The sequence below is a fragment of the Pseudophryne corroboree genome, chromosome 12, assembly GCF_028390025.1.
Source record: "Pseudophryne corroboree isolate aPseCor3 chromosome 12, aPseCor3.hap2, whole genome shotgun sequence".
NCBI lineage: Eukaryota > Metazoa > Chordata > Amphibia > Anura > Myobatrachidae > Pseudophryne > Pseudophryne corroboree.
In genome coordinates, this window is record NC_086455.1 from 174,333,271 (window position 1) to 174,358,526 (window position 25,256).

The 25,256-nt window shown below is 53.1% G+C and overlaps 1 protein-coding gene across 3 annotated transcripts in view; it reads right to left on the bottom strand.

Annotated features, from left to right (window-relative positions):
- Positions 1-25,256, bottom strand: part of FOXN3 (forkhead box N3) — a 166,570-nt gene that overhangs the window by 56,879 nt on the left and 84,435 nt on the right. For all 3 annotated transcript variants that reach the window (XM_063948622.1, XM_063948621.1, XM_063948623.1), the window contains exon 3: positions 20,254-20,390. In XM_063948622.1, coding sequence (XP_063804692.1) covers positions 20,254-20,390 — 137 coding nt within the window. The remainder of the gene's footprint in view (positions 1-20,253; positions 20,391-25,256) is intronic.

Here is a 25,256-nt window from a genome sequence, read left to right on the forward strand (position 1 = left end):
CCTAATGACAGGATAGGCTGCACTCTGTGAGGTCACTGGCTCCTAGTGACTGGATAGGCTGCACTCTCAGTGATGTCACTGGCTCCTAGTGACTGGATAGGCTGTACTCTCAGTGAGGTCACTGGCTCCTAGTGACTGGCTAGGCTGCACTCTCAGTGATGTCACTGGCTCCTAGTGACTGGATAGGCTGCACTCTCAGTGATGTCACTGGCTCCTAGTGACTGGATAAGCTGCACTCTCAGTGATGTCACTGGCTCCTAGTGACTGGATAGGCTGCACTCTGTGAGGTCACTGGCTCCTAGTGACTGGATAGGCTGCACTCTCAGTGATGTCACTGGCTCCTAGTGACTGGATAGGCTGTACTCTCAGTGAGGTCACTGGCTCCTAGTGACTGGCTAGGCTGCACTCTCAGTGATGTCACTGGCTCCTAGTGACTGGATAGGCTGCACTCTCAGTGATGTCACTGGCTCCTAGTGACTGGATAAGCTGCACTCTCAGTGATGTCACTGGCTCCTAGTGACTGGATAGGCTGCAATCTCAGTGAGGTCACTGGCTCCTAGTGACTGGATAGGCTGCACTCTCAGTGAGGTCACTGGTTCCTAGTGACTGGATAGGCTGCGCTCTCAGTGATGTCACTGGCTCCTAGTGACTGGATAGGCTGCGCTCTCAGTGATGTCACTGGCTCCTAGTGACTGGATAGGCTGCGCTCTCAGTGATGTCACTGGCTCCTAGTGACTGGATAAGCTGCGCTCTCAGTGATGTCACTGGCTCCTAGTGACTGGATAGGCCGCGCTCTCAGTGATGTCACTGGCTCCTAGTGACTGGATAGGCTGCACTCTCAGTGATGTCGCTGGCTCCTAGTGACTGGATAGGCTGCACTCAGTGAGGTCACTGGCTCCTAATGACAGGATAGGCTGCACTCTCAGTGAGGTCACTGGCTCCTAGTGACTGGATAGGCTGCACTCTCAGTGAGGTCACTGACTCCTAGTGACTGGATAGGCTGCACTCTCAGTGATGTCACTGGCTCCTAGTGACTGGATAGGCTGCACTCTCAGTGAGGTCACTGGCTCCTAGTGACTGGCTAGGCTGCACTCTCAGTGATGTCACTGGCTCCTAGTGACTGGATAGGCTGCACTCTCAGTGATGTCACTGGCTCCTAGTGACTGGATAAGCTGCACTCTCAGTGATGTCACTGGCTCCTAGTGACTGGATAGGCTGCACTCTCAGTGAGGTCACTGGCTCCTAGTGACTGGATAGGCTGCACTCTCAGTGATGTCACTGGCTCCTAGTGACTGGATAGGCTGCACTCTCAGTGAGGTCACTGGCTCCTAGTGACTGGATAGGCGGCACTCTCAGTGATGTCACTGGCTCCTAGTGACTGGATAGGCTGCACTCTCAGTGATGTCACTGGCTCCTAGTGACTGGATAGGCTGCACTCTCAGTGAGGTCACTGGCTCCTAGTGACTGGATAGGCTGCGCTCTCAGTGATGTCACTGGCTCCTAGTGACTGGATAGGCTGCGCTCTCAGTGATGTCACTGGCTCCTAGTGACTGGATAGGCTGTATTGTCGCATGGTTTCATCTTGGGATAATAGCTATATGTTGGTGATAATTTACACTTTGAGTGTAACAAATAGCCAGTGTTATTTTTCAGCAGGAACTCCTGAACCTCTGATTAAATATGACATTACAGGTTGAGTATCCCATATCCAAATATTCAGAAATACGGAATTGTTTAAGTGAGACGGTTCGTGAAACCTTTGTTTTCTGATGGCTCAAATTACACAAACTTATTAAAACTATTGGCTAGAATGACCTTCAGGCTGTGTGTATAAGATGTATATGAAACATACATGGACTCTGTGCTTAGACTTAGCTCCCATCACCATGATATCTCACTATGGTATGCAATTATTACAAAATACGGAAAAATCCCATATCCAAAATACTTCTGGTCCCAAGCATTTTGGATATGGGATACTCAACCTGTATCAGGAACTGAGCTGCTGAACCGGTCCTGGACCAGAATGTATTTTCCATAAGGTACGCTTTATTTTAAGGTCCATGTTGAGTGCCTTCTCTTCCAGAAACTATCTGCTGTGTCTATAACTTTTGTTTAGTAGCACCACTCCCAGACCCGTAGTTACTGAACCTATTTTTCCAGAAAGAGAGTCTGCAAATTGCTAATACGGTTCTAGCAGCTGAGAGACGGGCACAGAGCTCCTGATACTGGTGCTCAACACAGCACGCATGGCAAGCACTCTACAAGACTAGCGTCTGATCTGGTGATAACCCTGTATGCAGTACTGGATTCATGTCAGTAGTGGCACCAGGTGGAGAGCCACATCCGCTGTCACACTTCTCCAGCCGGGGCTCCCCTATGTGAATTCTGCGCTACGCTGCATCCGCCACTGATTATTACATATTGTATAATACATTTACAGTGTGCCATATTAGTTGCCTCATTGCTCTGGAGTGGTCAGTAAGTCCATTCTAGCAGAGGCTGATCCTGTATCTTACCCTAGGGTGCAATGGTCCAAGCCAAATGGAGGGGGAATGGGCACCAAACCAGAACCATGGGGACATTATCAGGCTGTGGACATCCTCAGAGCAATGAGGCAGATTATATGGAACAATACATTAGCCTACATGGCAATGGCTAATCAGGCTCGGATTCTGGCAGATCACGTCCAGCTCTAGAGACACAACTGCTGTAAACGGCTCTTGTAGGGAGGCAGTTGGCCTATAACAGCCATCCAGTCCCATACAAAGGGGACTATTTACAGAACCGCCATATAATTTCATGCAATTCATTTTATTATTACCTTATAAGGTAAATCAGTTCCTGAATGGGAGGCGTGCACTGTGTGTGTGTGTGTGTGTGTGTGTGTGTGTGTGTGTGTGTGTGTGTGTAAAACACGTCAATAAGACCCGTATTGCAGATACAAACATGGTGGATCTGATTCAGAGGCGCTGAGTGATTATTCACAACTGCGCATGCATGAAAATGTCTGATAGCGCTACGGCGCATGTGTTACACCAAGTATATCAGCAAATGCACTGTTGCAATCAATTCAGACGGTTCCAGAAAGGTGGAGAAAGTGACGGACGATCCTGGGAGGTAACTACTAGTGCATGGTAAAAATGGTCCATTCAGTGGGCGTATTATGGGAGTGCCGCAGGCATGTCAGTGACAGCAGCTGTGTTCCCAGACGCACAGCCGCGGGCAGAATTCTGCACCTGTCTAGGTGCTGCTGTAAGTTTCCATGGTGCAGCTGATGGTGTATAAAGAGGCACCAACCGGTATTACAGGCGGCACTAAAAGCCGGCGCTTCAGTCCGTCCATAGTTGGCTGCACAGACGCGCACAGGGAGCAGACACCTTTTAGGGGACAGTAATCAAATGCTTCCCTCTCCTTAATCCCCAAGTAACTATTACAAGAAGGATAGATGTCTACTTGTGTACTAAACAGTAAAAAGTTAGTAAGTGGACTTTCATAGGTCTGTAAAGTGTGTGTGTGTGTGTGTGTGTGTGTGTGTGTGTGTGTGTGTGTGTGTGTGTGGTGGGGGGGGGGAGTTTTGCTTTGAAGCATAAATGTACCATTGAGAAAACCAGCAGAAGTCATCTTAGTAGTGCCGTCCACGTGAGAGGTGCCCCGGACGGCGTGCCGACATCACAGAACCAGTATTCTGACAGCAGACGGCAGCTTGTGTTTATGGAGGTCTCGCCTGTAACTGCGGCTTCTGCAGTACTTGGCTAATGAGGCCATTTAAGTAAACGATGTGATTAAAGAGACCATCTCGTTAAGAGACAAAAACGTAGCTCTGAAAACTGTGCCTGTGCGGTTGGAGTGGGCCCATAAAGGCTCGTAGAATAATAGGGTGAGCAGGCGTGAGGTCTAGTTATTAGTCTAGATTTATAGCAGACCTGTGAGTGCCCCACAGAGACCATAAACCCACAGAGACATTCATGAAACCTGGAGCTCAGGAAAAAGGTACTGGAAAGAACAACATCTCCATGACAGCTTTTCTGCACCAGACAAATGACAATCACGGCTATTTCTTACTGGGCACTCAGGAGCCCCCCCCTGGATGCACAAACGCCCTCCTACTAAATGAATGGCTATCTGATGCATGCTACTGAGCAATACTTTATATCATTAGGCACAGGGGCTTCATTTCACTATCCTGGGACGTGGTACAAGCTGCTTCCAGGAGACATAAGAAGAGAATTGTGATGTATCCCCTGGCAACATCGGATCTGATTGATATAAAGACCATGCTAAAAAGCTCAGAAAAACGTCAGATATTGTTGTGATGAGACGTCACCTACTATCTATAATTTAACAGATCTATGTGAAATAGTCAATCGGTCGACCTTATATGGTCAACTGGGTCAAAAGGTCAACAGTGAAAAGGTCGACAGGCAAAAAAAGATAGACTGGTACAACAGGTTGACATGAAAACAGTTGACACAAAAAGGTCAACACAAGTTTTGTATTTTATTGTCCACAATGTGTGACCACAATTACTGAACGCACAGACTCATGCTCCAAACGTAGTCCACATGGATGGTAAATGAGGATGTCACAGCAGATGTTCTCCTCCAACACACAATATCACTAGGGGTAGCTCCGCCCTGTTCTCTCTAACCAATCAGTGTAAGTGCATGAGTCGTGCGCCCTGTCCCCAGTGCCGGAGCCCACCGGTTCACACTGAAAATACTTCCAGCAATCTGCTCTGGGACCCAGCTCCCCATCTCTAGCCTGAAAGTGATCTCCAGAGATGGGCAGCCCAGGACCCATGGCAGTGTCTCCTGTCCACCGAGGGGGGGTCCCTGCAGCCCACACAGGGCCCTGGATTCCCCCTACACACCAGGGAAACAAGTGCATTTAATCTTTAAAAACATTGAAATACCCATCACATATACACATAATCAGGCCGCAGTGTCTCTGTACAGTTTATTATAAACATTTATACTTTGATGTGCCCGTATACACAGGCCGCAGCCTCCAGAGCAGAGGCCACACAGGCACCTGCCAGCCCCCGGTACCCCTGTATGCGGTACTCAGTCCTGCTGATCTGGGGCTGCCACGCACCACACAGCCCTGCTGCCGCCCCAGATCCCCAGTGCACCGGGGATTAACATCACTGCGGCACTGATTGCTGGGACCCCAGCGGTGGCACACAAAGCCCTGCAAGCTCCGGGACTGGCTCCCCCCCACACACATGGGGTTAATAGATCATCGCCGCAATCACTGGAGGGGGCCGGGACCGACCGCGGGAAATAATATTATAAATACATTTTGAAATTGGCACCTAGCTCCGATACAGACATTTAGAGATGGCGCTGCAGCACTGGGCGTTAACCCCCTCAGTGCCACGGTATTTATTAAGCATGTGGGTCAGGGGGTCTCCGTCACAACCTGTATCACAAATAATGTTTATGAGAAAAAAAGATAGTTGGGGCTGATCAGCGCAGCACTTTATATAGGAGGGTCCGCCCTACGCACGCCCTACGTGAGCTATTACACAGAGCCGTGTTTATACTGCGGCTGCCAATCACCTGATCGGCACAGTCCAGGATCTGGGCGTTTCGTTCCCTTCATTCAACGCTATTGTCATAACAAGAAGAGCAGAGTGTGTAGCGACAGCAAATATTACAATTATGGAGTTGCTTAGCGACAGTCAACAATGCTGCCTGTGAGACAGAAGTGCTGCAGGCCATCCACGGCTCAGGGAGACATTCGATTCAAGGTGAAAGTTGCAGCGGGCAGCAAAGAGAAAGAGGCGCAGGGCGCACAGGCGACAACAGAGAGGAGCGGGCCGCACAGGCGACAACAGAGAGGAGCGGGCCGCACAGGCGACAACAGAGAGGCGCACAGGCGACAACAGAGAGGCGCACAGGCGACAACAGAGAGGCGCAGGCCGCACAGGCGACAACAGAGAGGCGCACAGGCGACAACAGAGAGGCGCACAGGCGACAACAGAGAGGCGCACAGGCGACAACAGAGAGGCGCACAGGCGACAACAGAGAGGAGCAGGCCACACAGGCGACAACAGAGAGGCGCACAGGCGACAACAGAGAGGCGCACAGGCGACAACAGAGAGGAGCGGGCCGCACAGGCGACAACAGAGAGGAGCGGGCCGCACATGCGACAACAGAGAGGAGCAGGCCACACAGGCGACAACAGAGAGGCGCACAGGCGACAACAGAGAGGCGCACAGGCGACAACAGAGAGGCGCACAGGCGACAACAGAGAGGAGCGGGCCGCACAGGCGACAACAGAGAGGCGCACAGGCGACAACAGAGAGGCGCACAGGCGACAACAGAGAGGCGCACAGGCGACAACAGAGAGGCGCACAGGCGACAACAGAGAGGAGCGGGCCGCACAGGCGACAACAGAGAGGCGCACAGGCGACAACAGAGAGGCGCACAGGCGACAACAGAGAGGCGCACAGGCGACAACAGAGAGGCGCACAGGCGACAACAGAGGAGCGGGCCGCACAGGCGACAACAGAGAGGAGCGGGCCGCACAGGCGACAACAGAGAGGCGCACAGGCGACAACAGAGAGGAGCGGGCCGCACAGGCGACAACAGAGAGGCGCACAGGCGACAACAGAGAGGCGCACAGGCGACAACAGAGAGGCGCACAGGCGACAACAGAGAGGCGCACAGGCGACAACAGAGAGGCGCACAGGCGACAACAGAGAGGCGCACAGGCGACAACAGAGAGGCGCACAGGCGACAACAGAGAGGAGCGGGCCGCACAGGTGACAACAGAGAGGAGCGGGCCACACAGGCGACAACAGAGAGGAGCAGGCCACACAGGCGACAACAGAGAGGCGCACAGGCGACAACAGAGAGGCGCACAGGCGACAACAGAGAGGCGCACAGGCGACAACAGAGAGGAGCGGGCCGCACAGGCGACAACAGAGAGGAGCGGGCCGCACAGGCGACAACAGAGAGGCGCACAGGCGACAACAGAGAGGCGCACAGGCGACAACAGAGAGGCGCACAGGCGACAACAGAGAGGCGCACAGGCGACAACAGAGAGGAGCGGGCCGCACAGGCGACAACAGAGAGGAGCGGGCTGCACAGGCGACAACAGAGAGGAGCAGGCCGCACAGGCGACAACAGAGAGGAGCGGGCCGCACAGGCGACAACAGAGAGGAGCAGGCCGCACAGGCGACAACAGAGAGGCGCACAGGCGACAACAGAGAGGAGCAGGCCGCACAGGCGACAACAGAGAGGCGCACAGGCGACAACAGAGAGGCGCACAGGCGACAACAGAGAGGCGCAGGCCGCACAGGCGACAACAGAGAGGAGCAGGCCGCACAGGCGACAACAGAGAGGCGCACAGGCGACAACAGAGAGGAGCAGGCCGCACAGGCGACAACAGAGAGGCGCACAGGCGACAACAGAGAGGAGCAGGCCGCACAGGCGACAACAGAGAGGCGCACAGGCGACAACAGAGAGGAGCAGGCCGCACAGGCGACAACAGAGAGGCGCACAGGCGACAACAGAGAGGAGCAGGCCGCACAGGCGACAACAGAGAGGCGCACAGGCGACAACAGAGAGGAGCAGGCCGCACAGGCGACAACAGAGAGGCGCACAGGCGACAACAGAGAGGAGCAGGCCGCACAGGCGACAACAGAGAGGCGCACAGGCGACAACAGAGAGGAGCAGGCCGCACAGGCGACAACAGAGAGGCGCACAGGCGACAACAGAGAGGCGCACAGGCGACAACAGAGAGGAGCAGGCCCCACAGGCGACAACAGAGAGGCGCACAGGCAACAACAGAGAGGCGCAGGCCGCACAGGCGACAACAGAGAGGCGCACAGGCGACAACAGAGAGGAGCAGGCCGCACAGGCGACAACAGAGAGGCGCACAGGCGACAACAGAGAGGAGCAGGCCGCACAGGCGACAACAGAGAGGCGCACAGGCGACAACAGAGAGGAGCAGGCCGCACAGGCGACAACAGAGAGGCGCACAGGCGACAACAGAGAGGCGCACAGGCGACAACAGAGAGGCGCAGGCCGCACAGGCGACAACAGAGAGGCGCATAGGCGACAACAGAGAGGCGCACAGGCGACAACAGAGAGGAGCGGGCCGCACAGGCTACAACAGAGAGGAGCGGGCCGCACAGGCGACAACAGAGAGGAGCGGGCCGCACAGGCGACAACAGAGAGGCGCACAGGCGACAACAGAGAGGAGCAGGCCGCACAGGCGACAACAGAGAGGCGCACAGGCGACAACAGAGAGGAGCAGGCCGCACAGGCGACAACAGAGAGGCGCACAGGCGACAACAGAGAGGAGCAGGCCGCACAGGCGACAACAGAGAGGCGCACAGGCGACAACAGAGAGGCGCACAGGCGACAACAGAGAGGCGCACAGGCGACAACAGAGAGGCGCACAGGCGACAACAGAGAGGCGCACAGGCGACAACAGAGAGGCGCAGGCCGCACAGGCGACAACAGAGAGGCGCACAGGCGACAACAGAGAGGAGCAGGCCACACAGGCGACAACAGAGAGGCGCACAGGCGACAACAGAGAGGCGCACAGGCGACAACAGAGAGGCGCGGGCCGCACAGGCGACAACAGAGAGGAGCAGGCCGCACAGGCGACAACAGAGAGGCGCACAGGCGACAACAGAGAGGCGCACAGGCGACAACAGAGAGGCGCACAGGCGACAACAGAGAGGCGCACAGGCGACAACAGAGAGGCGCACAGGCGACAACAGAGAGGCGCACAGGCGACAACAGAGAGGCGCACAGGCGACAACAGAGAGGCGCACAGGCGACAACAGAGGCGCACAGGCGACAACAGAGAGGCGCACAGGCGACAACAGAGAGGCGCACAGGCGACAACAGAGAGGCGCACAGGCGACAACAGAGAGGCGCAGGCCGCACAGGCGACAACAGAGAGGCGCACAGGCGACAACAGAGAGGAGCAGGCCACACAGGCGACAACAGAGAGGCGCACAGGCGACAACAGAGAGGCGCACAGGCGACAACAGAGAGGCGCGGGCCGCACAGGCGACAACAGAGAGGAGCAGGCCGCACAGGCGACAACAGAGAGGAGCAGGCCGCACAGGCGACAACAGAGAGGCGCACAGGCGACAACAGAGAGGCGCACAGGCGACAACAGAGAGGCGCACAGGCGACAACAGAGAGGAGCGGGCCGCACAGGCGACAACAGAGAGGAGCAGGCCGCACAGGCGACAACAGAGAGGAGCAGGCCGCACAGGCGACAACAGAGAGGCGCACAGGCGACAACAGAGAGGAGCAGGCCGCACAGGCGACAACAGAGAGGCGCACAGGCGACAACAGAGAGGCGCAGGCCGCACAGGTGACAACAGAGAGGCGGACAGGCGACAACAGAGAGGCGCTCAGGCGACAACAGAGAGGCGCACAGGCGACAACAGAGAGGAGCAGGCCGCACAGGCGACAACAGAGAGGCGCACAGGCGACAACAGAGAGGCGCAGGCCGCACAGGCGACAACAGAGAGGCGCACAGGCGACAACAGAGAGGCGCAGGCCGCACAGGCGACAACAGAGAGGCGCACAGGCGACAACAGAGAGGAGCAGGCCGCACAGGCGACAACAGAGAGGCGCACAGGCGACAACAGAGAGGCGCACAGGCGACAACAGAGAGGAGCAGGCCGCACAGGCGACAACAGAGAGGAGCACAGGCGACAACAGAGAGGCGCACAGGCGACAACAGAGAGGCGCACAGGCGACAACAGAGAGGCGCACAGGCGACAACAGAGAGGCGCAGGCCGCACAGGCGACAACAGAGAGGCGCACAGGCGACAACAGAGAGGCGCACAGGCGACAACAGAGAGGAGCAGGCCGCACAGGCGACAACAGAGAGGCGCACAGGCGACAACAGAGGCGCAGGCCGCACAGGCGACAACAGAGAGGCGCACAGGCGACAACAGAGAGGCGCAGGCCGCACAGGCGACAACAGAGAGGCGCACAGGCGACAACAGAGAGGAGCAGGCCGCACAGGCGACAACAGAGAGGCGCAGGCCGCACAGGCGACAACAGAGAGGCGCACAGGCGACAACAGAGAGGCGCAGGCCGCACAGGCGACAACAGAGAGGCACACAGGCGACAACAGAGAGGTGCACAGGCGACAACAGAGAGGTGCACAGGCGACAACAGAGAGGCGCACAGGTGACAACAGAGAGGAGCAGGCCGCACAGGCGACAACAGAGAGGAGCAGGCCACACAGACTGCAACAGAGGCGCAGGCTACAACAGAGAGGCGCAGGCTACAACAGAGAGGCGCAGGCCGCACCAGAGGGCTGGGGGCTGCTGGTGTAACCTTATACTCACATCCCTCATCGATATTTGCCCCCTAATTGCAGATTAAAATATAACGCAACGCATCTGTGCAGATACAGCAAGCACACGTTCAGGTTAATTCCAGGATACAAGCACTTTCAGATGAGGAGAAAGAGCTGCAGAGCCGGAATAGCAGAGGTGCAGGCTCCGCACCCACACTGTACATACAATGGACACAGTGTTAGAGATGAAGACGGGGTCTGGAAATGTATTCACTGCACTTACAACAAAGTCATTATTGGAAACACACAAACAGGGAGCGTTGGCAAGAAGGAACATGTGTAACCAGATAGCGCGCTCTGTGCGCCCAGCGCATGGTGTGTGGGACAGATAAAGGCACACTCTTACCAGCGCTGGAAACACCTTATCAAAACAGGTCACGTCATGCTGTTTTACAGGAAAACAGGAGCACTACAAGCCCCAGCATGCTACGTTTGCAAAATGTGTGCATTTTTAAACTCGGTAAACACAGACTCAAGGTTGATCTGAAACGATAGCGTTGGAGCTGCAGCCAGTGTGCAGATATATAGGAATAACTCCAGGGAGAGAAGGGGAGACTATGACTTTAATGCTGGGAAATCTGCTATCACCCAATATGTACACAGCGCAAGTAGTACAATACACAGTAACACAAACACAACCACCGCGCAGTGCGAGCAGCCGCAGCCCGCTCACCCCAAATGCAAGTTGTGTCCTGTAACATACTCAGAGTATGGGGCACAGACATTTGCTGACCTGCTCTCTCTCCAGCAATGACAGGCAGGAAGTTTCCTGTGCAGAGGAAAAATACATCCCCCAAGCTGCAATATCTCTGGCCAATACAAACACACAGTGCACTAGGTTACTCAGACCTAGCGTATTCTCAGTAAGACGCAATGCCGATATCACGTACAGTAAGCTGGCTATTCTTCCACAACTGCATTTAAATCTGTAAAAGGAGGTAAGCCGCAATGCATGACATGGTGTTTGCGTACAGAGTCGCAGGACCGAGGAGCGTATGGGGGGGGGGGGGGGGGGGGGGGTAAACCGATGTACCAAGATATTCTGTCTGACAGGTGTGCTACAGGAGTGCCGCAGGAGGGGTTGTAAATGCAGAGGCAGAAAGTGGGCATCTGTCCCGTGTGCATTCAGGTGCACGCTTGCGTATCAAGGTGAGGGCTTATACTAGCACTGGACACACGACCCAGAGGTCACAGCAGCGTGCCCCCTGTTCTCATCACGCTCCTATTTCCTAGTGCGTTATAAGGTAGGAGGGGGTGTCAGGCCGCACCATCGCTGCCCCCGCCGTATGTACGTGACAGGTATACAGTAGTGAGCAGGACCCTGCGCACACACATCCCGAGGTCTCTGCGATCTGTGTGCAGGCCTGTGTTTGTGCCGTCCGCACACACATGGTACGTATTATCTTACATCACTGGTATGCATCTCTATGGAGACCGGCAACTGTGCAATATGAGGGGGGACAGTCCTCCCAGCGCCCTCCCCCCTCAGACTAAGGAACCATTTATGTGTCCCAGTGCCTGATTAACCCCATCAGTGCTGGACAGCCAGACAGTGGCAGAGCATGGGACTCACACCTCAGGACTGGGACCGTGGGGCTGCAATAGTCTAGGAGAATAATTACCACATCACAGCACTCTCTCTGCTGCAGGGAAGGTGCTGGCTAGAATGCAGATGTGAGGATGGGGCGGACCAAACGTTATCCAACACATTCCGGTCACAAATGATGGCGTACATGTGCGTCTTGTTGGGACTAATTATAATCCTGAATCCGTATAATATTTATGTCCAGCAGAGTACAGAAAGAAAAGGAAAGATCTATATAACCTGGGATAGTGAGGACAGCGGTTAGGGGTGGGGATCGCGGTGTAGCCACACTTGCAGATTCACCTGCAGCACATAGAAGACCTTACAGCTGCAGCCCCTAATCTCAGTGTATGACACCCCCACTCCGCCCCCTGCAACATTTACATATGTTCTATTCAACCGCTTTCCAGAACACAGAGGCCTAGAAAGTGCCCCTTTGACTTGCAAAAATCAGAAATATAAAAATAATAATAAAAAAAGCTCCCTTAGCACAGAGCCAGTGGAAGCAATAGTCACATATGGTCACTGGGTAGTACCAGGGGCGCCACTAGGAACCCGCATTCAGGCCTCAGACCATCCCTGTGTTACGGAGCGAGCTCTGCGCCTGTGTGTACAATAACCAGGTGCTTTATGTCAGGGGTGACACTACGCAGTCCGGACCGCGCTCATTACACACCGCTTACCACCAGACCCCGTCCATCCAGCCAATAAGATACTGGTGGTATTCACTTTACCTGACTGGGTGAAACGGCATGTGGCCCCTGACCGGACAGCTACTGTGGGCCCCCATTTCTCAGTACCCGTAGCTCTGCAACAAGATCTCCGTGATCGCGACCATTGCGTATAACACAATATTTAAGTATGATAGTCTAAAGTCACCGCTTGCATGATGGGACTTGTAGTTCCACAGCTGCAGGAGATACACTGGCTGCCTGTCTCTGTACTGAAGCTATGGTGATTGGCGTTTACGTCAGGCTGGGACCCCCACGTTACAGATTCGTTACTTGTACTCCCTTGGCCCGATATCTCCGCAGTGTTGAATACACTTCTCGCCTCCTCAGCCCCCAAGCAGTTAACAGCCTTCCCCAGGCGGCGGTCACTACGCAGGCAGACACTTCAGGAACTGATCTCCCACTTCAATCTCCAAACGGGATTGTTTCACTGACTCGAGCAAAACCGCTGCATTATAAGCGGAACAAAAGCAAGGAGCTTTATAATGCTATAATCTCATTTCAAATCCTTTTGCCCGTTGCCCGTCCTTTTAGCCCTGAAATTGCAATCCTCTTTCAGTAATCACAGTGCTAATTGGTGCCAGCAAAGCAGCATTCCCCAGCATCGCAACGGCCCCTCCACCGTCACACAAAAATTCCCGAATCGCTCACACGAATGTAACTGAGCCCTACACAAATCAGACAGATGTACACAATCAGTACACCCAATGTACACAAAGAGGGGGCGACCATCCACTGGCTAACCCTAAACAGTAAGCAGCCCGGGGCAACCAGGGGGTGGGCTGCCGTAGCATTGGGGGGGGGGGGCAACACTAGAAAAGTTGTGAGATGGGGAAACGATATCACCCAGCGGATAAAAATCAGGTTGGGGGGGGGGGGGGGGGGGGGGGGGCGGCAAAAACAATCACAAGTTGTATTAGAGCCCTCATAGCCCATCCTGAATGTTCCATATCATTGTCTTGGCTATTACAGTCCATGGATGAATTAGTAACAGTTATTTCTATAGCACCCACATATTCTGCAGCGCTGTACAAAGAGTATTTGGCCAGTCCCTGCTCTGGTGGAGCTTACACTCTATCGGGCCACACCATCTATATCCAAAGGCAGAGATCAAAAATACACTAAAATATATGATTAAATATGGTGCATACAAGCTCCGAGGTCATATACTGCAACAGATACAGTACTTAGGAATATATATATATATTAATTGGAGTGGCGTATAACACCACTGACGTGCCACCTGTAGGACTGCAACAGAACACTGCCACCTAGGGACCAAACTTCATGAAAAGTTTAAATCATTTTCCCCTCCATCCAAACAGTTGTTGAATAATGCAAGATGCGGAATGCCTGGCCAAGCTGACCACCTACACCAAACACAATGGGGGGAATTCAATGGGCATCTTGGCATCCGGCAGAGCTATTCAATTATTGCTCTGATTGGGCACGAGAGCGACGGGCGCCCCTTATTTCTGCCCGCACCCGTCTGAGGTGGTGACCAGACAGCATCTTCCTTGCCACGCCCAGCACATTAGACGGTTTTGGTTGCAACAAGCTGAAACAATTGAATATCACCCTGTCAGTTTGGGGCAATAGGAAACGGTACACTAAAACAACTGCATCACCCCCTGACACTGTATTCAGCCGGAAGTCTCTTTAGTATCAGATATCAGAATGTGAACAGTAAGCGTGGTCGGCAAAGGGTGGCAGTAATGCTGGGACCTCGCACAGATCGCATCACATACTTAACGTCACAAGGCCCAGGAATAAATGCTGCAAATTGGTACTAAACTCCTACCAAGTAATTAGCAGATGGAAAACTAGTGCTGGAGGAAGATAATGACCCGTTACCACAGTTACCAAACACACAGAACTCCGTTCCTTAAGGCAGGGATTTGGGAGTTAAAAGAAAGGTACGGGTCCGTACCAGAATAGACTGCATACGACACAGGTGCGGCTCCGTACCAGAACAGACTGCATACGACACAGGTGCGGCTCCGTACCAGAACAGACTGCATACGACACAGGTGCGGGTCCGTACCAGAACAGACTGCATACGACACAGGTGCGGGTCCGTACCAGAACAGACTGCATACGACACAGGTGCGGGTCTGTACCAGAACAGACTACATACGACACAGGTGCGGGTCCGTACCAGAACAGACTGCATACGACACAGGTGCGGCTCCGTACCAGAACAGACTGCATACGACACAGGTGCGGCTCCGTACCAGAACAGACTGCATACGACACAGGTGCGGGTCCGTACCAGAACAGACTGCATACGACACAGGTACGGGTCCGTACCAGAACAGACTGCATACGACACAGGTACGGGTCCGTACCAGAACAGACTGCATACGACACAGGTGCGGGTCCGTACCAGAACAGACTGCATACGACACAGGTGCGGCTCCGTACCAGAACAGACTGCATACGACACAGGTGCGGGTCCGTACCAGAACACACTGCATACGACACAGGTGCGGCTCCGTACCAGAACACACTGCATACGACACAGGTGCGGGTCTGTACCAGAACAGACTGCATACGACACAGGTGCGGCTCCGTACCAGAACAGACTGCATACGACACAGGTGCGGGTCCGTACCAGAACAGACTGCATACGACACAGGTGCGGGTCCGTACCAGAACAGACTGCATACGACACAGGTGCGGGTCCGTACCAGAACAGACTGCATACGACACAGGTGCGGGTCCGTACCAGAACAGACTGCATACGACACAGGTGCGGGTCCGTACCAGAACAGACTGCATACGACACAGGTGCGGGTCCGTACCAGAACAGACTACATACGACACAGGTGCGGGTCCGTACCAGAACAGACTACATACGACACAGGTGCGGGTCCGTACCAGAACAGACTGCATACGACACAGGTGCGGGTCCGTACCAGAACAGACTGCATACGACACAGGTGCGGGTCCGTACCAGAACAGACTGTATACGACACAGGTGCAGGTCCGTACCAGAACAGACTGTATACGACACAGGTGCAGGTCCGTACCAGAACAGACTGTATACGACACAGGTGCAGGTCCGTACCAGAACAGACTGCATACGACACAGGTGCGGGTCCGTACCAGAACAGACTACATACGACACAGGTGCGGGTCCGTACCAGAACAGACTACATACGACACAGGTGCGGGTCCGTACCAGAACAGACTGCATACGACACAGGTGCGGGTCCGTACCAGAACAGACTGCATACGACACAGGTGCGGGTCCGTACCAGAACAGACTGTATACGACACAGGTGCAGGTCCGTACCAGAACAGACTGTATACGACACAGGTGCAGGTCCGTACCAGAACAGACTGTATACGACACAGGTGCAGGTCCGTACCAGAACAGACTGTATACGACACAGGTGCAGGTCCGTACCAGAACAGACTGTATACGACACAGGTGCAGGTCCGTACCAGAACAGACTGCATACGACACAGGTGCGGGTCCGTACCAGAACAGACTGCATACGACACAGGTGCGGGTCCGTACCAGAAGAGACTGCATACGACACAGGTGCGGGTCCGTACCAGAACAGACTGCATACGACACAGGTGCGGGTCCGTACCAGAACAGACTGTATACAACACAGGTGCGGGTCCGTACCAGAACAGACTGCATACGACACAGGTGCGGGTCCGTACCAGAACAGACTGCATACGACACAGGTGCGGGTCCGTACCAGAACAGACTACATACGACACAGGTGCGGGTCCGTACCAGAACAGACTACATAGATTATACTGCAAGCCTCCGGCTGACCAGACCGGCAAAGCCTTAGTGCAAGTAAGAGCGATCATGAACACTAACACCGGCCCCGCATGACTACAGTAAGACTGTAATCAGAGATCTCTGGGGGCTGCTCTCTGCTGTGCGTCTAACTCGGCGACAGCTTGTTTAATGCGCCACATCCAGCGCTCATACTGCACATGTAAGAAATCAATAAGTGGTCAAAAGTACTTCCACCCGTCATTTCCCATAACCACAGAAGGGCGCCACACGAGCGCAACCGCCGCCATCTGCATACTTCTAGAACAACTAAAACTGTAAAGAGTTTTCTACATATGGAGAATAAAAATAAAATGTAAAGACAAAAAAATGTAACACATATCAAACCATATTGGATCGTCCAGAAACGACCACTTACACCCATGTGCGGACGCTGTGCCGCAATCTGCAGCCGTGGCTATATTTATAGATGCTGCTGTAAGAATTGAAGCTTTTAGAATCAGGTCGCATTACCTGCATTACGGGAAGGAGACCGCAATTGAGCACTCTGATGTAAATGATCATTTGCTGACCGTTCAATAAAGAAACCTCTAATTTTCACCTTGAGCGTCGCCGCCTAAACAGAGAATATCTGACGGGGCTGTTCAGCGTTCAATGTGAGCAAGCCCCACTGTAATATAGACACATCTCTGCTCTATTAGCCTGCATCTACAGGAGAGAGATTTCATCCAGTCCTATACAGCATAAATAATCAGCACACTATGGGGGTCATTCCGAGTTGATCGCAGCCAGCAACTTTTTGCTGCTGGTGCGATCAACTAATCCGCGCCTATGGGGGGAGTGTATTTTAGCTTAGCAGGGCTGCGATCGCTTGTGCAGCCCTGCTATGCTAAAAAGTTTTGTGCAGTTGAAGAGTCAGGCTGGAGCTACTTACCCTGTGCGACGGATCCAGCGACGTTCCTCCCGGCTTTGTCGTCAGACATCCGCCCTCCGTTTGCCTGGACACGCCTGCGTTCGGACGACCAATCCCCGAAAAAGGCATCCAACGGTGAGTATCCGCCCCGGAACGCCTCTCCGCTGTCAATCTTCATGCAATCGGCGCTGCGTCTTCTTTTTTCGCTGTGCACGTCGTTGTCCGGTGACCAACGTCGCCAGGCAACGACACGCGTGCACAATGCGTATGCCGTGCATGCGCAGTTCCGACCCGTTCGCACCGTAGCGAAGAACTGCTGAGTGCGAACGGGTCGGAATGACTCCCAATATCTTGTTGCACTGAGCAGTGGGCAAAGTGTGTTTTTACTGCTGCAGACGGAAGCGCAACTTACATTACTGTACCTCCATGATGAAAATATAACAGTGAGCCGTAAACTCTGTGTCACTGATACCAACGTAAGCACAGGTAGGAAAACTTTTGTTTAACCTACAGCTGACACCAGAATGCACTGGGGTTGGGTCACAAAGTCTCACCAGCTGTCGGTGAACTACAAGTACCAAACAGTTTTAAAGGGGCAACGCATGAATACAGAGTCTGGCATTTCCAGAACATAGAAGTACAGTGAGTGTGTAAGGATGACTGGAGCGCAGGGGTGACCCTGTGCAATATAGGACATAGGGCTGAGGGCGCCTCTGGGGTCCTAGGAGCACACACTGCAGGGAACTGGTGCAGGCACAGCATTTTGCGATAACGCAGAGTCCGCTGCTTCCTCCCTGAAGCGATCTGACCCTGAGTTGTCATTTGGGATATTTCATGCCGCTGCAGATTTTCACAAGGAAGCAGACAAAGGCAGGTAGCGTCTCCCGAGGAAAAAGGCTGGGAGCCAACTGGAGTCGCTGCGTGGGGTTACTGGTCGCCATGGCAACTGTGTGGCTATACGTGATAATGGTCTGTTCTTTTGCCAGGCAACTAACAGCCTGGTGATGTAACGGCACCTGTCTCCGCTATGTGTTACCATGGTGACGCTCCAGTTGCCATGGCTGCCATCACGCTAATCGCCTTGCGAGGGCAGACTTACGGCAGTCTTCCCCCTAAAGCCCAGCTGTTCATCCCGTCCCTCAGTAAGGATAGATTGTCTGGGCATGTGATGGAATGCTTCTCAGCGGAGAGGCAGGGAGACTTCATTAAAAGGGCTTTAAATTACAACAGGTCTTACTGCGTTCCGCCTTGCAGAGCATCTAGCAGACTCGCAGAACTATAACCGTCTGCAATGCAACGCAGCAAAGTGCTGTAATAAACGCATAAAGCCTGCAGCAGCCATGCACTGTCAGGGGGGCATCAGCTCCTGTCCTGCTGCGGGGCACTGGCATCGGGGGTATAACAGCTCCAGGTTGTGTTGCCAACTATGGACTGCCTTACCTAGAAAGCAGATGCAGGATAGTGGGTTCCAGTAATCACTGCTCACCCCGCCCCCACAAGGTAATGATGAAACTGTCCTGAGAGATTACAGTGCGGCAGACAAAGTGCCGCAATCTATATGTGTTTAGTGCAGCGATTCCCGTGGAACATCAGTATATATCTGACATCTCTTCCACAAGCATCATGGGTATGTCCTTTGATGTAACCTACAGAGGAAAATGCAAGAACCTGCGAGATGCCGGAATTGGCGTGATAACGGACAGTCTGTCCATTTTGTTTATTTAAGTGCTAAGAATTCGAAAGGTTTTGCGTTTAAATGATTTGTTAACACTTCAAAGAAACGGACAGACGGGCCGGAATCACGCTGATTCCTGCGCCTCCCCATAGGCGCGGACATAAGCCAAACCACGGGGAAAGCAGATTGTGCGATACTTACACATTTATTTACATCATATGTAGAAATGGGATAACAAAGGTTCAGCACAGAAACCGCAAAATGAAAGCCCCAAGACAAATCCAAGATCCCAAAAGTTTCTCACAAGTTCTTTAAGTGAAGCATATGATCGGCCGGGCAGCTTATTCCTAATCCTGGCTCCTCTTAGCACTGGACACATTACAGATTGCTCCCTGGCCTGAGGCTGCTATTACAGGTATACAGAATGATTATATAACCGTGCAATACTCCCTGCCCCCACAGACGGGTCACAACAGGAGGACCACTAGTAAGACACACTAACAACGGAGGTCCTGCTGACAGACCCTGGGCGTTCCGATGAAGGGTAGCACACTATAAAGACACCCGCACACAGTGCTACATAACACAGCTTAATGCACTTAGCCATACAACAAACAGCAGCGGCCATTCCTCAGGCACCCGCATTGTTCTGTCAGGACTGAGTGAGTCTATGAACAAACAAACACAACGTAACCATAACGAAACAGGTTTAATTGTTAATGGAAGCTGGATGTTGCATGGCGACAGCTCATAACAAATGTCTAGAGTCCGGTAAGGATCGCAGCCACACAGACACGAACGGCCTGAGCCAGTGACGGATACACGGATACACTGTGCCCCAGCGCTGGACTGAGAGCTGGTGCAGGTAAGTTTGATACAAGAGGACGGTAGGTAGGCCTGATCTCTGCTGACCTCCAATATATACATACAGACGCTCTCCTGGGTATCCATGCACCAATACACAATGGAAGAAAAGGCGGCACGCGCGGGACCTCCATATCAGGGAGAGGATGACGCCCTGTGACCCTTATTCAGCGTTTCTGTCTTTACAGTATGTGCGTTTCCTGGAAAACAGTCACAAAGACTGAATCACTGAACACGGGGTATATCTTATTCCTGATATGAAGGTCCCGCAAGTGCCGCCTTTTCTTCCACTGTGTGTATATAGGTATATACACACACATACATAGATATATATGAAGTCAGTTCTGTGTACTCGCTGTTCCGCCTTACCTTTGATATGCCTGAGGAGAGGTGGGGGGGGTGTTGAATACATGGGAGTATGGGTGGTAGGGGGTCTTTTTCAAGGCTTGAATCAGGTTCTGTCGGTATTCCGGGTCTATGCACCACAAGGATCCCTTCCCGATACTCTGGAACACAAGAAGAAAACATGTAAGGCGTTAGATGGAGCCGCACAGTATAAGTGACACTATGGGTTCAGGGAACGCGGATTACAGGAGCCTCCAAACACAGAACAGTCACCGAGACGGGTGTCAGCAATACGCAGGACAGGCGAGACGGGTGTCAGCAATACGCAGGACAGGCGAGACGGGTGTCAGCAATACGCAGGACAGGCGAGACGGGTGTCAGCAATACGCAGGACAGGCGAGACGGGTGTCAGCAATACGCAGGACAGGCGAGACGGGTGTCAGCAATACGCAGGACAGGCGAGACGGGTGTCAGCAATACGCAGGACAGGCGAGACGGGTGTCAGCAATACGCAGGACAGGCGAGACGGGTGTCAGCAATACGCAGGACAGGCGAGACGGGTGCCCGCAATACGCAGGACAGGCGAGACAGGTGGTCCGCATACGTGGGCTTATAGAGCCAGACAGGTATACCCCCATATACTCTGCACCCCAGCCCCACAGAGTGTAAGCTGTGATATGTACAATATGTAATGTATGACACACAAGGTTCTGGACACACATTATACGAGTTGTATAGAAAGTGCACATTTTCCCATTCGTGACTGTCATAGCTCCATAGTTCATACTGCATAAGCAGGCAAGTATCTGGCCAACAGGACTAGCTGGGACATGTAGTTCCTCAGCAACTGTAAAGCAACAGGTTACATCAGAAACCAGTCACTGTCTAGTTCTATTTCTTGCGTGTGAAAACGTCACTGGCTGCTTATCAACACAACAAAGTGTCAGATTGTTCCAGTGAAAGTTGTTCTGTACTGGCCTCGGAACCGTCCATGTAACATACACACGCCCCTCGTGAAGGCTACAAAGTTCCCATATTTGAGGCAATAACAAGAGAGGGGCAGAGGGAAAAAATAATCTGTCCCAATATACACATCCATGAAACAGAGCTCCGGCGAGGAATTCTATTGCTGTCTGCCAAAGGGAAAGGATAACCGGAGCCAACGCGCCTTTCTCTGCCAGAAAGTGCTCCATATTTATTTTACATATTTATGAGCTTAATATATTCAATGATTGGCTTCCGACCACAAGCCTGGCTCCCAGAGCCCACGCCGCCGCTGCAGAGGCGCTCCAGCCGAATGAGGCCACTACCCCCCAATAACGTTACCATCGGCTGCTGGTAATCTGCACCCCCATCTCTCATATGCAGACCCCCATAACCTGCACGGCCTGTACAGACCTTACAGATACTGTCATTGTGGTCAGCGACAATGGGGGTCTTATTACACAGTGACACACACCTCCATTGCGTCATGTCACAGTGCCGCTGTGTGCGCTGGCGGAGGAAGGCTTGCACAGACATTACACACTTATTCTATCACTGTCCTGAGCCTCAGTCTATGACCTGGACTGCTGGCTCCTAGGCCCTGAATAATACGCAGGATTACAATCCGCAGGATCCTTCTGCAAATGAAAGCCAACAATGACATCTACGTGACCTCATTCTTATACTAAGCGTTTCATAAAAAGTATCTTCACCTCCCAATTCATAGTTGTCCCCATAGGAACGCTTTATTAAGCGGGGCGCTTATCTTACAGACGTTACCGTGCGCCAACCGTTTCCGTTCCTGCTCTCTGCATATTACAAGTGACAAAGCGGAGGACACAGAAAGCCATTGTCACCTTCCAGACACATCACATCGCTCATAGGACAGAGAAACTCATTTATCCACAATTCCCGCTCATTATCCTCCTCTTACAGCAGAGTCCTGTGTTATATACTAAGGACAGCACAAGCTTCCGGCGTCAGCCGGGTCCATATACATCTAGGAGCAGGCTCTGCACACGTCACAGGCACACACGCTCTCTGGGTGAGCAGCATTCAAATCAGGGTATTGATCGCATGGTGGCTGCACGAGCCAGCTGACCCCCTAGGACAGGAGTCATTCAGATAAAAGGTACTTCTCAATATTGACTTTATTTTAAGAGCAGAGCCATCTAATAGACTCCTGAGCTCTTTCTCTGAACTGCAGAAGAGGAGGGTCACATCTAACAAACATTCATCATGTGTGACCACAATGCAAAGCCACTCCAGCTCAGCTGTACTTTACTGCCCCCATTCTTCTCCCAAGTCTTTGCTTTGCTGATGGTCAAACATCACCACATGGTACATATAAGGTTACTGTCTTCTTTTCTTACTGTGTACCCATACTCCGGCAATCAGTATAACCAATATGCATGGGGATTCCTTCTGTCCAGTCACTAGGAACCAGTGACCTCACTGAGAGTGCGGCCTATCCAGTCACTAGGAGCCGGTGACATCACTGAGAGTGCAGCCTATCCAGTCACTAGGAGCCGGTGATATCACTGAGAGTGCAGCCTATCCAGTCACTAGGAGCCGGTGACATCACTGAGAGTGCGGCCTATCCAGTCACTAGGAGCCAGTGATATCACTGAAAGCGCAGCCTATCCAGTCACTAGGAGCCACTGACATCACTGAGAGCGCAGCCTATCCAGTCACTAGGAACCAGTGACATCACTGAGAGCGCAGCCTATCCAGTCACTAGGAGCCGGTGACATCACTGAGAGTGCAGCCTATTCAGTCACTAGAAGCCAGTGACATCACTGAGAGTGCGGCCTATCCAGTCACTAGGAGCCAGTGACATCACTGAGAGCGCAGCCTATCCAGTCACTAGGAGCCGGTGACATCACTGAGAGCGCAGACTATCCAGTCACTAGGAGCCAGTGACATCACTGAGAGTGCAGCCTATTCAGTCACTAGAAGCCAGTGACATCACTGAGAGTGCGGCCTATCCAGTCACTAGGAGCCAGTGACATCACTGAGAGCGCAGCCTATCCAGTCACTAGGAGCCGGTGACATCACTGAGAGCGCAGCCTATCCAGTCACTAGGAGCCGGTGACATCACTGAGAGTGCAGCCTATTCAGTCACTAGAAGCCAGTGACATCACTGAGAGTGCGGCCTATCCTGTCACTAGAAGCCAGTGACATCACTGAGAGTGCGGCCTATCCACTCACTAGGAGCCAGTGACATCACTAAGAGTGCGGCCTATCCTGTCACTAGAAGCCAGTGACATCACTGAGAGTGCAGCCAAAGCACCTTGAGTCTTTGGAGAAACTCTCACACACACACAAAAAAAATATATATATAAAGCTTGTTAGAATTCTATATATACGTGTCTAACAGTATTGAGGTTAAACATGATCCAAGTGTATATAAGTAACTGTTAATGAACAAGTAATAAGCGACGTATTGTGGTTACACATAAGTTATGCAGCAAGTCAGTGATAGTAAATGCTGCAGTCAGGTTCCTGTGTGTGGAAGGAGCGCAGCTTTATCTGTGACTTCTTCCCCTGGGACTCGCACGGGAACGTGACTTATGTGTCGCTCCATGCTCAGGAAGAAGATCCATACTACAGGCACTTTGTGAGCGACTAATCCCCCTCTTATGGAAGTTGGTCTGCGGCAACTGTAACCGCGTCTCTACCCCAACCGGTGGAAAAGATCCGACTTCCAGCGGTCTCCTAGGCAACAAGTGACTGGTGATGAATGGTGGATACAATGTATCGTCTGCCCTGCGCGCAGCATGTATGACACAGTGCACAACGCAGGGTGGGTCTGAGCATCATGTGTCCAACACAGACGCGGCTCTTCTGGGGAATCTTTCTAAAAAGCTCAGTAATGTGATAAATGAGTTAAATTATCGATGGCTGGGATGCCGGCTCTCAAGATACCAACAGCGGCATACCGGGCCGCCAGTATGCCAGTAGCGGGGCGAGCGCTAGAAAGTCGCTTGCAGGCTCGCTACGCTCACCACAGAATATATTCTCCATCTATGGGTGTCGTGGACACTCACAGAGAGAGAATAGCCAGGTTCGCCGTATTCCGGCGTCAGCATTTCACTGCCTGTCGGGATTCCGGCGTCAGCATTGTGACCGTCAGGATTCCGGCATCAGTATTGTGACCACCGGGATCCCGACAGGCAGTCTCCTGATTGCCTGCCATGGGGAGGTGTAAGTGACGTGGGGCAGGTAGGTGGGGGTGTAAGTGACGTGGGGCAGGTAGGTGGGGGTGTAAGTGACGTGGGGCAGGTGGGTGGAGGTGTAAATGACGTGGGGCAGGTAGGTGGAGGTGTAAATGACGTGGTGCAGGTAGGTGGGGATGTGAGTGATGTGGGGCAGGTAGGTGGAGGTGTAAATGACGTGGGGCAGGTAGGTGGGGATGTGAGTGATGTGGGGCAGGTAGGCGGAGGTGTAAATGACATGGGGCAGGTAGGCGACGGTGTAAGTGATGTTGGGCAGGTAGGTGGAGGTTTTAAGTGATGTGGGGCAGGTAGGTGGAGGTGTAAGTGACGTGCGGCAGGTAGGTGGAGGTGTAAATTAAGTGGGGCAGGTAGGTGGAGGTGTGACGTGGGGCAGGTAGGTGGAGGTGTAAGTGACGTGGGGCAGGTAGGTGGAGGTGTAAGTGACGTGGGGCAGGTAGGTGGAGGTGTAAGTGACGTGGGGCAGGTAGGTGGAGGTGTAAGTGACGTGGGGCAGGTAGGTGGAGGTGTAAGTGACGTGGGGCAGGTAGGTGGAGGTGTAAGTGACGTGGGGCAGGTAGGTGGAGGTGTAAATGACGTGGGGCAGGTAGGTGGAAGTGTAAATGACGTGGGGCAGGTAGGTGGAGGTGTAAGTGTAGTGGGGCAGGTAGGTGGAGGTGTAAGTGTAGTGGGGCAGGTAGGTGGAGGTGTAAATTATGTGGGGCAGGTAGGTGGAGGTGTAAGTGACGTGGGGCAGGTAGGTGGAGGTGTAAATGATGTGGGGCAGGTAGGTGGAGGTGTAAATTATGTGGGGCAAGTAGGTTGAGG